Source organism: Rattus norvegicus, chromosome 12, assembly GCF_021556685.1.
Source record: "Rattus norvegicus strain SHRSP/BbbUtx chromosome 12, alternate assembly SHRSP_T2T, whole genome shotgun sequence".
NCBI classification, from domain to species: Eukaryota; Metazoa; Chordata; class Mammalia; order Rodentia; family Muridae; genus Rattus; species Rattus norvegicus.
This window is the reverse complement of record NC_141545.1, coordinates 42663671-42680816: the sequence shown is the minus strand read 5'-3', so window position 1 is coordinate 42680816 and position 17146 is coordinate 42663671. Positions and strand designations below refer to the sequence as shown.

Sequence of the window (17146 nt, the reverse complement as noted above, 5' to 3'; positions counted from 1 at the left end):
ACCTCCCCACTAATTTTCTCTCCCAACTAGTCCCACCTGCTAACTAACTAGTCCTTCTCCCAGCTACCTACTGACTAGTTTTTGCTCCCAGCTACCTCCTCATAACTAGTCCTGTCTCCCAGCTAACTAGTCCCACCTCCTTGCTAACTGGTCCTATCTCCCAGCTTACTTGGGGCTTTGCTCAGTCTCTGTCCCTCTCATTGGTTCCACATAACCTGATGTTTAAATCTCCTCTCTTTGAGTTTCCTTTGTTCTCTGTTTGCTCTGGTCACTCCCTGCAATCCCTTAATTCCATTTTGCAGGGACTCAGATGTGATATTATCTGGGTATGAATAATTTTGAAGCCTCATTTTATGCTGTTCAACATTATTATGAAATGGCTCTGGGGCTGGGTTATAGCCCTCCTCTCCCATACCTGTTTAGTTTCCTCAAATCTCTGTCCTAGGTCAAATGGCCATCTGACTCTAGGCCAGAAAGAGAGAGCAAAACAGAACAGCCCAGGAAAAGACACTATATGCTTTAAGATGGCCCAAAAGAGGACTATTCCCAGTACTAGAAAGTGCTGTTGCTTGGGAACACTGAAGGAACTAAGAATCCCTGCCTCAGGTTTATAAGTAAGAAGAGACCTGGAAGGATCCCGAGCTCCCTGGCATCAAAAGCTCTGTCAGTTTGGTTCTGTTCTGTCCACTACTGAGGACTTGGTACCTGAATCTACATGGAGAATATAGTAAGTGCAGCTCTTTGACCATGAACACACACACACACACACACGTATATATACAGATGCACACACATGCACCCTCATACACACACATGCACAGACAGAGACACACACACATACATATTTAGACACACAGAAAGATCCTCATATACACATATGCACATACAGAGAGATACACATGTGCACACACACACACACACACACATCCTCATACACAGAAATGCAGACACAGAGAGATAACACACCTGTACTTGAATGGCCCTGTCCCTCAGAATTCACACACACACACACACACACACACACACACACACACACACACACAAACACAGAGAGAGACAGAGACAGAGAGACAGAGACACACACATAAATATATAGACACACACAGATCTACATATACACATATGCACATACAAAGAGATGCACAGAAATGGAGACACATAGAGATACACGTGCACATACCTGTACTTGAATGACCCCGCAACTCAGAGTTCACATACACATACACACACACACACACACACACACACACACACACACACACACGGCTTGCTATGGTTTATTGTCGTTGGTCACACATTGGACAGAACTCCCAACAGGTGGACAGGTGGAAGTCAAGCTCGAGTTCCTGCCTCCCCTTCTGAATCTCTTGTCTCCCAAGAGAGCACTGTTGGAGGACAAGGCAGATGAACCAGGCTGTGAGGAGGGCTGTCTGTGATGGGACAGGATGCAGGAGTAGGAAGGCAGGGGTCAGAAGACCGGAGTCTGATCACAGGTTGGATCCTCCCTCACTGGGATTTTGGGGAGATTCCTGCCCTGTCTGGGTCAAGGGCCTGCAGCACAGAAAGCCATGACTGACTCTGGAGCCTCCTGGGCAGGTCCTGCTGGGCTCACAGGACGACAGATGCACAGTTCTTGTCCACTTGAGGATGGAGGGAATCCAGGGCACACCAGGCCGACTCTGCAGTCATGCCAGCACCGAGGCAGGAGGATGACGATATACACGAGAGCCTGCACTATACACAAGAAACCCTCCAAAATATGAAAAGGAACAAAAACAAAAAAAATAGACAAAAATTACGAAAAAAGTGATCCTCCTGGTACGGCACGTCAACCTCCGTCTGTAAGAGACAACACAAACATGTTAGGAGCCTACGTTCTCACTGGGAAGGGGACACAAATGGGGCCTGAAGGTGAGTGCTCTGGAAAGCCCCCCGGGCCCCTTGGTCAGGCTGCTGAGAAGGTGCACAGTAGGCCGCAGGCCCTTGAGGATACACAGAGCTCTTCCCTGGAAGCCTCTCAGTCAGTGACAGATCCATCCAATAAGAGAGTGGGCATAGCCAGAGGGACAGTCCTAAAGGCCACTGCAGCCTGACCTGCCTCTCTCCTCCTCAATCACCACCCCCCTATCCCATCAGACTTCCTTCCTGACCCGAGTTATGGTGCCAACATCCTGGCAGCCATGTAAACTCCATCTGGAGGGCACACAGGCATCACTGGTTCCCTAGTGTCAAGCAGACCCTGCCCCAGGAGGGGACAGGTCCAAATGCAGGTCCTGTTGTGCCTCTGTGGCTGTGACACAGCCCCACTGAGTCCCATTGGCCATGAGACAATGACACCGGGAAGACAGGCTACTATATAGACACGACAGTGGCTTCAGAATCCACAGGATCCCCAGCCCCACTACAGTCTATCTGAGTGTCCCTGAACCAGTGGCTCCAAGTCTATGTACGTGTGCATGTGTATGTGTGGGTGATTGTGTGTGTATGTGTCTGTGTGTATGTATGTCTGTGTGTGTGTCTCTGTGTTGGCAACCTGTGTGTGTGTGTGTGTGTGTGTGTGTATGTCTGTGTGTGTGTCTCTGTGTTGGCAACCTGTGTGTGTGTGTGTGTGTGTGTGTGTGTGTGTTACTGTGTTTCTGTGTGTCTGTGTCTGGGGGGTAGCAACTTGTGTGTGGGGGGAGGGTGACCTGTGTGTCTCTGTGTGTGTGTATGGGGATGACCTGTTTGTGTCTGTCTGTCTGTGTGTGTGAGTGTGTGTGTGTGTGAGTGTGTGTGTGTGTGTGTCTGTGTCTGTGTCTGTGTAGGCAACCTATGTGTAGGGGTGGTTGGGTGATGAGAGAGAGAGAGAGAGCAAGTGAGAGAGAGAGAGAGAGAGAGAGAGAGAGAGAGAGAGAGAGAGAGAGAACACCCATGTACATGTGCCTAACAGCAGAGACGAAGGTCATAGGATAACTTTGGGGATTTGGTTCTCTTCTTCTCCCACAGGTGTTCCTGGGATCAAACCCAGGTCATCTGTGTTGGCAGCAAGTGCCTTTACCCACTGAGCCATCTTGTGAGCCCATGGAATCTATGAATGGCGCTAAAATGGCTGTAAAATGAGGAGAGCCGCTGGCCTCCATAAGAGTGTGGAGACCGCGTCTTTGTGAGAATATTCTCCACGTAGATGAAGAGAACGAGGGTGTGTGGAAAGGATATGATGGCGACATGATCTCACCGGCACATCCCAGGGACACACTGGGGAACCGTCCTTGTACTTAAAGCATGGGTACCGCAGCCAGGCAGCAGCCTCTCCTGCTAGTCGCCTCCAGCCCTCTGGGTTCGAACCAGCAATGTTTCCTGTTGGGTCAGCCGGGTCCATGATCACAGGCCTGCAGAGTGACATTAAGGGAAGGAACTGAGCAGCTCTCCAGTGACCCAGGTACCACTGCACAGGGGCAGGGGAGGACCCAGCAGAGAACTCCTATTTAAAGGTTGTCCTTTGTCCCTGCTCCATAGCATGCAGCAAACCTGGATGGCCTGGGTTCAAATCCTCTAACTTTAGTAGCTGTGTGTCCTGGGGCAGGACCTTCAAACTCTCTGATCTGTGAGCTGGGAAGTGTTGGACCAGCCAGTTTCATGGGAAAAATGAACACGACATAACATATGTCACTCCCTAAGGTGACATAGTACTCTATTATTTACAGATAATTGGTCCACTGCTGGTCATTAGTGCCTCATGGCCCTTATGATGCTGTTACTTTTGGAAAATCTCAGTTCCTATTCAATGTTCTCCCCTTCTTTTGCTGTTTGGACTGGACAATGTCAGAGCCTTGTTCTCATTTGCAGAGAGCAGAACTCTCCCCACCCCACAGGTCCCAAGGCATTAGGGTCCCATGTCAATCCGGTGACAGCAGGACAGTATATTACAGAGGATCCTTCATTGACACAGAGCTCCCACCTCCCCCTTTCCACACAAGTGCAGCCTGACAGTCCGTGAGGAGCGGATCCACATAGGGACAGACTACCTGATTCTTGTGAGCTGTGTGTGCAGGTAGTTGGAGACCTCTTGGTGCTGAAAGTTATAATAGGTTGTCCAGTAGATTCTAAGCTCCTGGTACTTTATGATCAGTTCCAAGACCGTCCGGAAGCCCTGGGCTGTCTCAAAATCAACAAATCCATTTCCACACTCCCAGGCATAGACTGTGAGCGGCTCCAGGGCGTACTGTGGGGGCAGCGGCTTCCCCAGCTTCTCCTTACACTGAGAAGAGAAAAGCAATGAGAAAAACGGGGCTCTCAGCTGTTGTGTGGGAGCCACTTCTCAGGCTCAATTCAGCTGCCACCTGATGGTGTCCTTACAGGTTTATTGTCACACACCATGCCCAGTCATTTACATTCAGTCTATGGCCTCTCCTGTGCTATACCCAAGAGCTGAGTAGTGAAGGTGGACACCTTGTGCCCAACAGACTGAGCACTTACTAACAGGCACAGGTGGAATCATGACATCATGACAGGAGTGAGGGTGGGGGCGGGACATAATGAGTCCTCACTATGGAAGTTTTCCTCATGGTCTCTGAAGTAATTGGGATGGGGCTAGGGAGATGGCTCAGGGGTCAAGTGCCTCCCTCCCCGTGCAGGGGTGAGAAGTAGAGGTCAGATCCCCAGCATCTACATGAATGTGAGGCTCTTGAGGAAGCCGACTCCTAATCCCAGTTCCATGAGGTAGAGATGGGGCTCCCCCGGGCTGTGTGACTGACTGTCCAGAACTGCTGATCCAGCACATTGAGTGTCATGTGTGAGAGCCTGACTGATTATATAAGGTGAGGAGGCATGACTGAGGACCTGCCCTCAAACACTCATGGTCACACATGCACACACAAACACAACATGTGCTCCCATGAATAGGTATAAACACACACACACACACACACACACACACACACACACACGCAGGAAAACACTCAGACTATAACTAGAAATCACACATTTAAAGACACAGTATGACAAGTCAGGAAAATTAAAGTATAAAAAGTGACATGAAGGGTTTGCCAGGGTTGGAAGGACAATCCAAAGACACAAATAAAGCAGCAGCCATGGAAGAGTGAATTAGATGCAGCTGAAGAGAGAGTTAGCTGATTGGAAAGTGGACTAGAAGAAATCACCTAGAACAACCATGGAGAGTCCTCCCTCTTCTCAGATCTTCCTCCCCACTCCTTTCCCTCCTACAGCATCACCTCCCCCCATCTCCACTCTCCCCTGCTTCCCTCTCATCCCCTCTACTCTGATTCCCTTCCTCCAACCTTTTCATTAACATTGTTTTTTTTCCCCTCACCTCTTTTGCCAATTTTTATTCTCTTTGTCAACCTGAGACAATCGAATCATCTGGAGACGATAGACCCACAAATGAGGAAATGCCTCCATCAGACTGGCCTGGAGTCAAGCCTGTGGAACATTTTCTTGATCAGTGATCGATGTGGGAGGGCCTGGCCCCTTGTGGGCACTGTCTGTCCTGGGCAGGTGGCCCTGAGGTGTTTTTAAAGCACAGACTGATCTCCCAAGGGCATCAGGCAGCTAGCAGTGCTCCTCCATGGCCTGTGCTTCAGTTCCTGCCTCTGCTTCCCTCAGTGATGGGGTGTGGTGCAGGAATGTGAGGCAGACAATCCCTTTCCTCCCCAGTTTACCTTCCAGCACCACCTTTACCACAGCAGTGAGCACAGACTATTACAGAAACTGGTGACTGACCCACCATGTTGTTCTTTGGGAGGATTGAGAAAGGACCTTGGAACTATGGGTAGAAAAGCTGTGGAGAGCTGAGAGCCTAAGGGGTCGTTTGTGGGAACATGGAAGACAGGAGGGCTGAGAGGCAGGCAGGGGGCAGAGGCTGGAGTGTGAAGTCTCAGAGAAAAGCAAAGGCTCATCTGGGCTGTCTGTGTGCTATGTTTGGATTAAGAATCAGTGATTTCTCATCAGCTGGGGCTGAGATTTAACTCTGATTAAGGAAAGACATGCATCATGGGGGCCAAGTCTTTAGGAAAGAGTTTCCTCTTGGTCGGCAAACAGTAGCCATGATCCAGGGGTCCCCAAACCGCTTCTCCAGCTTGCAGGTAACACCTGAAACTATAGAGAGGTCTCCCAGGTGGTAAGGCTTTGGTCTCATGAAACCTGCAGGTCTGGAGCCGTCATGGGGAGCAGCTGAGGCCTGGCACTGAGAGAGGCCAGGAGGAGCCATTGGTGAAAGTGCAGCCTCAATGGCAGTGGAGACCCAGAGACACTGGACTTGCCCTGAGCGGGAGACGACTGTCAGGAACAATGCAATGTGACAGCAAATCTGGCCTGAGTCTGAGACCCACTGTGGGAGTTGTGGATGGCAGAGTCCGAGAAGCTCAGGGAACTGTGAGTCCCAGATATCAGACACGGAGCTTTTCGCTCTGTTGGGGCTTGGTTGTGTTTTAATCTGACTGTGACAGTGACTGGTTTTTCCCTCTTCCAGTGAGAAAATATTTGTGTTTTGAATATCATATGAAGCCACCATTGAGAGACTAGTCTTTTGTGTTGGAGTTTCTTTAGGTTTGGTTTTTAATTTGGGGACTTTAAAGCTGTGTTGTTGTTGTTGTTGTTTTTTATGATGTCATACTGACATGGGATCTTAGGGATAAGCAAGAAAGGAAAGGTTATGGTTCAATCGTGGTTTGTTCGTTGAAAAGGGGTCAATTGTGCTGGTTAGTTTTTCTCAACTAAGCACCAGCTAGCCTCATCTGGTAGAAGTCGATTTTAATCAAGAAAGTGCCTCCACTGACTAGCTTTGGGTAGTTTGTGGGGGCATGTTACTGTTTACTGATCGATGTGGGTGGGACCAGACCACTGTGGTGAGTCCATGAATGGAATGTGGCCTTGGGCTGTATGCACTGAGAGAGCCACGGGCAGCCAAGAGTGAACAGATTCTTCCAAGATTCAGTTACTCCTCTGACTTCCCTCAGTGATTCAGTGTGGCTGGGATGTGTAACCAAGTCAGACCTTTCCTTCCTAAGTAACTTGGGAAAGAACTTAGTCATGTGATGAAGCTACTCACCTCAATGGATAGAGAACTAGAATATATATTTTTCCCTGGCCTGTGTCTACACTCTGTTCAGATGAAGCCCAGAGTGGCCGGGCCAGATGCCTTACCAGATGGTACCAGTACTTGACCAGGCGGATGAGACTCTTCAGCTTGGTTGGGCGCCGCTTCAGGAAGTTCCTCTGGAGCTCCGTGAAGCAGGTAGAGAACTCGCCCTCCTTCCCCAGGTACATGCACTTCCTGATGAGACTGGCATAGATTTGGGGGTCAGGCATGCTGTAGATGCTTACATGACCTGTTAAGAAGATTTCATTCAGATGAACACCTCAGCCCCTTTCTGAGGTCCTTCAGTCTCTGAAGTGACAAGGACAGTTGCTAAGGGGTTCAGCTAACAGGGCAGAGTATTTCTGTAGCAGGCATCTGTCCACATATACCCATCTGTCCCACCACTCCTCAGGACCATGGTGTGCACTACAAAGTCTGTGCCACCAACAGGTCCTAGTGCAGGCCTTAGAGGCCTGCAGACAGTGCTGGCAGAACCCACTATGATGGTCACTCACAAGGGAGCTACACGGTCATCGGATAATGGCCAACCACGCCTGGTTCCAGCATCTTCTGCATGGTGTTTACTGTGGAGCAGTCTGGTGCATTTGTATATCATGTTTCAAGCTTACAGAGTCTCAGCCTGATTTTGTGTATGGATTTGGAGTGTTCCTGAGGAAGCATTTGCATATATTCGGAGACAGGAGAGGATCTAGGGTGTCTTTTATAATTTGTCAGCTTGTTTCTTGGTGGCAGGGTCTATCTGTAAACATGGAGCTTGGTTGAAGTCCAGCGGGTCTTACAGATTCTCCTCTCTCCCATCATAGTGCCAGGGACACAGGCCCATGTGTGGCACTTCCTAAGCTTGGGTGAGTGTTGGGGATTTGAACTCGTGTCCTCACACTTGTGCAGCAATCACCCTCATCCACTGAGCTGTCTCCCCAGCCACTGTGTGTTTTTGGTGGATGATTTTCTGTAGTGTGCTGTCAGGAGCCATAATAGGACAAGCTAATCATTAGCATTCCTGAGATGGCCTGCTTCAGATTATAATATAATCCGTGACATGTCTGCTCTTATTTTGCAAGGTCGTGAGAGAATTCATGTTAGGAAAGATTCGTGCTATTAATTCCTGCATTTCCTGCTATTATTAAACATGTATAACAATCACTAGGTATTAGCCTACCCCTTTTGACCAGATCTCTGCAAATCTTCGAAAAGGTACTGTCTTTGGGGTGATACTACATAGACTAATAGATGACTTCTAAAGTCTTAATGATGATCCTATAAAAATTCCTAAAACTGTATCAGTGCTTATTAAGCTCTTTTATAGTGGGGCTGCTATTAGGCCCTTTTCTGATAGTCAAAACTGCAGTGAGAACTCTGCCAGTCTCCCAAGTGTCACCAGTTAATTGCTCTTAAGACACTTTCTACTACACAGAGCCCATTCCAAGTCATTGTAAAACAATTAACCAAAAGTCATAAAAAGGGAACTCATGATTTATTATAGGTGCTAGGATAGAAGAGAAAATATTGGGTTTATCTATGCAAAACTTCACTAATAACTCAGTTATGGTTTTAAGCCTTCAATGAACCCGTGGAGCTGAGACAGGTGATTGATGTTGAGATAGATGATTACTCCTCACGGATATGGAAGCAAACATTCTCGGTTGTAAACTTCTATTTCATTTTATGATTTGTGTGTGTGTGTGTGTGTGAACTTGCGATGGACTTTTTAACATGTGATCATGTGTTCTGAAACATGTTTAAGCGCTGAAGACAAAGAGAAGAGTCAGGACTGAGCTGAGAAGAACAGAGAGGGAACTGAGCAGAGGAAAAGTTTTTAGACGGAACTGAGCTCAAGAAGAACTTAGAAGTATGGGCATAGTGTTGGGTGAAAAGGCAGTGAGTAAGAGCATTATTGGGACATCCTAGCAGGAAGAGAGGGCAGGATTAGAAGGAGAATGCAGAGTGGAATAACCTAGAGACCATAGGTAGCATAAAATACTAAGAGAGCAATGTGCAGAATGCAGAGAGCAGAAGGAGCAGGCAGACTTCTCCTTACCACGGGACAGAACTGGTTCTTTCTTAATAAAAAGGCAGACTTAGTCTTATTAAAAGGGAGAAAGCTTTCTTCTTACAAATCTGGGTTTAATTCATTTAGCATTAAAAGGGGAGAAGCTTTTCCTTTCTCTGTGCAATAAAGATCAGAGCTCATTTTTTCCATCCAGAATGAGTGAGTTCTTCCTGCACTGGTGCTTGGTCTTTTGCTCCATATGCATATGTAAGTATGGGTGTGTGTGTGTGTGTGTGTGTGTGTGTGTGTGTGTGTGTGTGTAAGAATGTAATTGTGAGAATGCATGTCCAACTGGTTTAGTGGAATTGCATAAATATGCATGCGTGAATCTATACCTGCACTTATGGGAGTTTATGCATATTTGCCCATGTAAAAAACAGTCCTTCAGCAAGCATCATTCTTGTCTTGGTTCAATAGAGGTTTACTGCTCCAAAATTCCCCCAGCCGGACAAGCAAGGGGCATCTGGACAAAAGAGAAAAGGCTCTAGCAATTAATCCTGCTGTTTTAGGATGAGGTGCTGAGTGCCAGGGACTGCAGTTTCTGGCTTCAGAGGAACACAGAAGGCAGGTCTGCTACAGTAGCATAGTAACTTAGACTTAGATAAGTAAACTTTTTATTATGCAGCAACCCTAAATATCTCGTAAGGAAAAGCCTTATTCTCCACTGTCAAAGTCTTAATGCTCCACTGTTGCTCTTCCCACGCCGCTGTCCCAAGAAGAACCTACAGGAGAGAACACGCCCACTGGGCCTGCACCACCCTCCACCCCCGGGAGTGTGTAACTTAATATCATGTGGCTTTGTTTGTCCAGGTTCTGACAGGAACAAGATGTGGCTGTGTTCGTGAGTGTGTGTGTGTGTGTGTGTGTGTGTGTGTGTGTGTGTGTGTGTGTGTGTAGGTGTGTGTGCACATTTGAGTAGGCAGACTGTGCCTTAAGTGTGTGCAGGTGGGTGCCATGCAGCAGGCTACACCATCAGGCTTTGATGCTGGCACAGGGCAAAGTCACTCACCGATGAAGCTTGAGACAGACCCAGTCATTCAGTGACCATGGAGGTCTCTCCCCCATGGGCTCATTTTAGTTTCAGGGTCTACAGTACAATACAGCTCATCGGCTATGTCATCTTGTGTAGGGTTGTGGCTATGGCGTCTACACTACCATTCCCAAGGCAGTCGTTCTGGGGTGGAGCCCCTCCCCACTGGAAAGCTGCTGAGGTTGGGGAAGTCCATGACCCAGATAGGCTTCTGTGGGACCCCCTGTCACAGGTCATTTCTGAGTCACTCCCTCTGAGCCCCCTCCACTGAGCAGGGTTCTAAGCCTCCTGCAGCTTCGCACAACATGCTGCCCTGGTCCTATTCAGGCTGGCCCTCTCAGTCCCTGCTGCCCCAGACTCTGGACAGTTTCCATAGCTCTCCTAAGCCAAGGGCTGGTGGTCTGCCTTGTCTCTACGTTAATAGCAGCAGTTTATACAGTGGCCAAGAGGGGGTGCTGTGTCCCCCAAATGTAAAACCTCAAGTATTCTCCAAACCTTCCTAAGCCCACACTGGGCTTTCAGGGTGTTGGTGGTTGTCTTGGGTAGAGCTGGGCAATTTGTAATTTTGGAGAGAAACTGTGTGTCAGGCCTGGTATAAGATTTGTGGTAGGATATTGGATCAAACTGTGAAACTCAGAGGTTGAGTTTTTTACTGGAAAAACCTGGTTTTAGTTGTGTGGTTCAGCCTTAGCACACACCTTTAATCCAGGAAGTTTCTGTTTGAATATTGTAATCAAGATTAAATAAAGTCAACCGTATGTCAAAAGGCAGAGCAAGCAACCAGTTGACCGGAAGTGAACATGGGATTTAAAAAAAAAAAACAACAACAACAAAAAAAAAAAAAACAAACACCACAGAGAGGAAGAGGAGAGATAGGCAAACCCATAGGAAGTAAAAGGGAGGGACATTCAGTTTGAAAGAGGTTTTTTGAGATGGCATGAGAGAGGGGATACAGTCAGGCTCACCTGTGTATTCTGAACCAGAGAGAGACAACGTCTCAAAAAGGATGGATGACTCCTGGCTGTGTTAGCCATGGTTCAGGATCATACCCACACACATGTGAACACCTATGAAACATACATGTGCACACACACAAGTAAACACCTATTCAACATACACTTAATTACACACACACACACACACACACACACACACACACACGGAACTAGAAGTGAGGAAGGAGGCATGCACAAGGCTGAGCTGAGGCTCTCTGGCAGGCTGGCTTACCTAGGACATCATAGGCTGGAAGCACATCAAACTCCACCTCCTGTTGGAGGTGTGGTGCACTCAGCTTGAAGCTCAGAGCCCGGGGGTTGGGCCACCATGAACTCTGGACCTCAAACTTCACTCCAAAATGTCTTTCACGTTGAACCTCATACAGCTGTTTCTTAATTTCCTTGATGAACTCTCCCCGTCTGTTTAACTGATCCTCAAAGCTGGTGAGATTGTTAAGGAACACCACCAGGTCAGCGTCTGACTTGCCCTTGAGTGTGGTGCCTTTGCCTGAGGAGCCACCCTGAAAGACAAGGACGAGAATGACAATGGGCAGGGAGAGCCATGCTGGGCAATCCAGATGCTGAACAGAGTAGGAGTCCAACACTGAGGGTGATGGATAGATGGATAGAGCAAGCTGGCACATGTGCAGTGGAATACTAGTCAGCCCTGAAGAGTGTCATCAGGATCGATGTAAGAAAATAGAGGGTTCTGGATCTCCTCCTGGTATAGAAGATAAACTAGAGTGTGAAGGGAAAACATCTCATGTTTATCTGTGGAATCTGTGTGTGTGTTTGTGTGTGTGTGTGTGTCTGTGAGAGAGGAGGGACTGTGTATGAGAGTGGAGAAAGGTAGGGATTCAAAGGAAACAAGCAAGGAAGAGTATTAGGGGTTACACTATAGCACATTTTCTCTGATGTGGATCTATGTTAGCTACACACATGTGACATGTGATCAGAGAGGGTCTCTCGGGGTAAGGGTCTGGTGTGAGGTAAAGGGTAGCAATGGTTGGAAGGAGACTGACTAAATTAATACAGCTATATGAAAATTTAGTCTTGGTCCCATTGTTGGCATTGTTAGTTGGGGGGAAATATGTGCAAACAACATCATTTTCTTATAAGAAAATAGCATTATGGAATAGAGAATAGCCTATAAAATCATAGAGAAACTGAAAGACTAATGAAGGTGTTCCAAAACTGTAAAATGAATATTTTAAAAAAGAGTTTGTACTGAGAAGAGCCTCCCTAAATAAAATGCTGAGAATCATCACTAACACACATGAGCACCAGCCAATGTTGAGAGAGGGCATTACAAATTGTCACATCTGAGGATGGAGAGGTGGATCGGTTTTTAAAGGTGCCTGGTGTTCTTGCAGATGACCTCAGTTTAGTTCCCAGCACCCAAGTAGGCCAGCTGATAGCCAGCTATGTAACTGCAGCTCTTGGGGATCTGACACCCCCTCTTCAGTCCTGAGGGAACCTGCAGTAACTTGTACACAGTCCCCAACCAAAATAAAAATATGAAAGTAAAATGAACTGAAAACAACTTCGTTTCAGAATCCTTCACAGGGCCTGAGAGTTAGGTACTGTTGTCATGAAATAGGATTTGACAGACCCAGAACTGAGCCCAGAGAGGGTCCATCAATCCAGTCACGCATCAGGCAGGGTCCTGTTCTGTCCTCAGTGTCACGTTTCACTTAGTCTATATGACCCTGCCATCCCGGGGTGTAGACTGAGAACTCTGGGCATAAGTTACCCTATGCCACACAGCAGTGCAAAGGTTGTATTCTCCCTGCCCCCAACCCACCAATGCTTTGCCAATCTGGGCCTCAGCTTCCCTGACTCTGAAATGGATGTGGTCTGGGAGTGGGGAACATAAACTGTAGCTGAGTCCCCTTCTCCACTACAGATGTGGGGGCTGGGGTAAGAACCCAGGGTCCCGCTGTGATCAGAGTTGAGGAGGAGGAGTCAGGGCCATAGCCTCCCTTCTGAGAGTCCTTTCCCACCCCATCTCAGTCAGCTCAGGCTGAGGAGGGCTCACCTTCACCACCTTGGAGACCCTCACTGGGTGGGCAGCACCTCGGAAGCATCTCTCCTTCAGGAAATCACACACGACATTGATCGCTAATTTGACGTCAGCACCAAAGCTGGTGTTTGGAAGGAGGTAAACCTCTATGAACTTGTCCAGCTCCGAGGCTGAGATACTGCTGAGTCCGTGTCCAATGATTGGTCCGGAGCATTTGCTTCTGCAGCCTGCCTAAAGCTGGAACCAGATTTTCAGTTTCGATTTCCCGGGAGGGGCGGGGCTATGCAAATCAGCAGGCCCGGGCAGCCAATGACATCAGAGCTTCTGACCAGGTACCACCAAGCCACAGCTTTCTTAGGATCCCATCCAAGGAAGAATGCATAAGGAAACTGATCTGGTTTTCTCAGAGATTCTCCTGGAAACAGCTGTTACAAAGCATGTTTTAAGAGCAATCTGTACACTCAGGAGAAGAGGGGAACTGAGTCAGGAAACCGCCAGAAGGTGGTTGGTGACTCCTGAGCTCGGCTTCCAGCTCCTGCAAACATTTTAGGCGGACAACATGTTTTTTGTTTTCTTTCTTTTTTTTTTTCTTTTAAGAACAGCACCTGAACAGGTTTTTGTGTTTCCTTTATCCCTGGACTTGCGGTTCTAGGATAACAGAAAATTCTAACAGACCCAGAATCCTCCTCTCCTACTCACATCCTACCCTTTCCCCTGTGGTGCTGTGAGACAGGCTGTGGAGGTGGGGGCGAGTCAAGGGTATTCCCAAGAGTTAAGTAACAGTAAAGGCTGTACTACCGGCCTGCGACAGGACAGGTCAGCATTGGATATTACAGTGAGCTATCTGTCAAGGCCACGGCAGGGTTGAGAGTCAGCATTTGGGTGGTGCATGTCCCAGATGCACACTCATGGGGCCACCACCCAAGGCCGCATCAAAACAGTTTGTCACCCTCAAACCCTTTGCCTCTGTCTCCTCATCTCTTGTTTAGAGTTTTCACTTCGTCATTGTCGTGGTCTTAGAGGCCAAGGCTGGACTTGAACTCACGATCCCTCCAGGCTGGTCCCCTCAGTGCTGGTGTTACACAGTGGCCACTGTGCCTAGCTATGCGTCCTTCTTCTAACTGGCTTAAGAGTGTATTCTACAGTATGTGTTTACTTATACCTAAGGCAAAATGTCACCACCAGGGCTCAGACAGCTGAGACAGACCGTGCTATGCTGAACTGTCATCATTCAGCAAGACTGTAGGTTTATCGTGTATGTGCTTCTGAAGTATACACATAAAAACCCTTAAGAGGGTGAAGCATTTGTTCCTTAGAAAACCAACACCGTGAGGCTGGAGAGTCGTCCCTAAGAGCACTGGAGACGCTGCATACATACGGTACACAGGTGTATGCTGAGGAACACACACATAGGTTAGCAAAACACTAAAAACAACACAAGGTTTGCTAGTGCACACCTTTAATCCCAGCACTCAAGAGGCTGGGGCTGGTGGATCTTTGTGATTGGAGGCCAGCCTGATATATACAGCAACTTTGAGGCCAGCCAGGACTGCATGGTCAGATGCTGTCTCAAGTGGAGAGGACTGCAAAGATGGCTCAGGGTTTAAGATGTCTGGCTGTGCTTCCAGAGAAACCCTGTTCAATTCCCAAACTGACATGGCAGTTCCAAACACACATGCACACGCATATGCACATACATACCACACACACACATATATGCAAACACATGTACATGCACACACATACACATGTGAGCCGGCCTATGCCCATACACACACGCACACACATGTACACACACACACCACACACATGCACACACACATGCATATACATGTACATACACACACTTACACATGAGAGCCGGCCTAAGCACATACACACACACACACACACACACACACACAAATACACAAACAGGTGTGTACTCATTCACACATGTGCAATGCACATATGTACATTAACGAGGATTTTCTGGGATGTGAAATAAGAGGCTGGCCTTTTGCAGGAGCAGAATTGTCCTTTATGCAGATCCATGAGGGAAGCGATTGCTGGTGGAGAAAATTCTCCTGAAATAAGGAGCTGCAGGTTATGTAGGGTAGGAATGGGGCCTTTGGGGTCTGCAGACCTATTTCTGCTTTCCCAGGCTGGTGAATTTTGCTGGGGTGCTCACCCCGTTGGTCTCCCTGATTCTAAGTGCACACTGAGATCAGCACCCTGTGTCCTCCTGCAGGGAGTCACTCAGACTGCCTGGGGCTTCTCAGTCATTAACCCTTCACATACAGGAAAACAAGAAAGAACATGAGCATTGTGGGTGGCCCTGACAGTCCAGCAGGCAGAGGCTGATGCAGGAGGGGAGATAATGGAGGCTGGTCCATCCTGGGCTAGACCACAGCTGGATTCACTCCAGAACGTGAGAAAAGAAACCTACAACAGACGAGGAAATAAATGGGGAAAAAAATGACCCTGCCCAAGGCTATGGCTGAGAACACATTCTGGACAGTAAAATGGCTTTGTCCTTAAAGGAACAGGACCAGGAAGCTCTGCTGACTAAGGTGGTGTTATTCCAGGTCAGAGGTCAGCCCTCCGCACTAAGTGTCAGCTTCTTTAAATTTCTTTTGGTCAGCCAGGTGTGGCCCAGGGCTTTGATCTCAGCACTCGGGAGCCAGAGGAAGTTGCACCTCTGTGGAGTTTTTTGGGCTAGCCTGGTCTACAGAGTGAATTCCATGATAGTGAGAGCTCAGTGGTGAGACTCTGTCTTGAAAAATGAACAACCACAAATTGTTGTTGGTTTCTGTGAGCCACCAAATAGTTTCAGGGAAATGAGCCAAGATCCTCTGCCAGAGCATCCGGTGCCTTAACCTCCTCCGTGCCATCTCCCCGCCCACAGGTACAACTTTCTTCCTCACTGGGAGGCCTGGGGGATCCTGAGGGCCCTGGGATCCTGAAGGCCCCTCCCACAAGTGCAGGGGATGGGAGGACAAGAGGCCAGCTGAGGGTCCTGCGCAGATCTGGGTGAGGGCCACGCTAACTCTGCTCTAAGATATTCTAGTCCACTTATTTCATGTGCGTGAGCGTGTGAAGTCAGAGGACGAATCGTAAGACTCGGCTGTCTCTCCTGCCACCACGTGGGCACCAGAAACCAAACTCAGGCCATCAGGCTTGGGGACAAACACCTGCGCCCTCTGAGCTATTTCAATGACACTCTTTGTCGTTGGTTCGGAAGACAGGCTCAGAGTCTCATAGGCTAGGCTAGCCTTTAATTTACAGCAATCCTCCTGCCTCCGTGCCCTTAGTGCTGGGATTGTAGTGTGTCTCTATGCCACACTCATCTATACCTTTTCATGCCATCCTGCCCGTCTTAACAAATGTCACTGAGTACAGTGAAGTCAATGCCTCTGGCAAACCTGAATGTTTCCGGGAGTGCCCATATCACAAGGTTTAAGACTGAGTCACCACCCTCTTGGCCACATGGCCAGATGCTGCTGGAGATACACTGCAGCCCTCAGGAGCCCCGTGGCCCAGCCCCTTCTCGGTCAGTTCTGCCTGCCCTGATTGGGCCCAGACTCGGGGTAAAGTAAACATGGCTTGCTGGAGGTTGGCAGTTCTTGGACACTAGCTCAAGATTCTCACCCCTTCCTCCTGGCTTGTGCCTGCCTCTCCTGCTTTCTCCCAGCCTTCTGTGGGGGAGGTACCCCCCCAGCTCTGGAACTCCATCTTCCATGGGCGCTGTACACCAGGGCCCAAGTATAGGGCAGGCATGTGGGACGACGTTTCTGAAGTCCATGCCATGTGTTGGGCGTCTTCGAAAAGCCCCGGTGTGTTCCAAAATGTTAATGTCAGAGGAGGAGCACCTGGCCAAAGTGAGGGAAAGACACAAGTCTGTGTGCGTTGGGGGCAGGGGGGAGACAGCGTTTCCTACCCCATCTCCCCATGCCGTCTCTGTCATAACCAA

The 17146-nt window shown here is 48.5% G+C and overlaps 1 protein-coding gene across 2 annotated transcripts; it reads right to left on the bottom strand.

Moving 5' to 3' along the window:
* Positions 1 to 1261: 1261 nt before the first annotated feature.
* On the bottom strand, positions 1262 to 17126 carry Oas1i (2 ' -5 ' oligoadenylate synthetase 1I). 2 transcript variants are annotated; one of them, XM_087578480.1, is made up of 7 exons: positions 17114 to 17126; positions 13210 to 13421; positions 11404 to 11692; positions 7141 to 7325; positions 4005 to 4237; positions 3215 to 3368; positions 1262 to 1839 (listed from the first exon to the last, which is right to left on the bottom strand). In XM_087578480.1, the coding sequence occupies exons 1-7, from the start codon at positions 17124 to 17126 to the stop codon at positions 1735 to 1737; spliced, it is 1191 nt and encodes a 396-aa protein (XP_087434606.1). In that variant the 3' UTR covers positions 1262 to 1734.
* Between the last annotated feature and the right edge of the window lie 20 nt (positions 17127 to 17146).

What these genes read in the sequence shown, in the direction of transcription:
- Oas1i (XM_087578480.1), bottom strand. An exon ending in TCCAGCCTATGATGTCCTAG is followed by an intron (nt 7,326 to 11,403) that starts GTAAGCCAGCCT and finishes TCTTCTTAACAG; the next exon opens with GTCATGTAAGCATCTACAGC. An exon ending in ACACAGCTCACAAGAATCAG is followed by an intron (nt 3,369 to 4,004) that starts GTAGTCTGTCCC and finishes GTCACTCTGCAG; the next exon opens with GCCTGTGATCATGGACCCGG.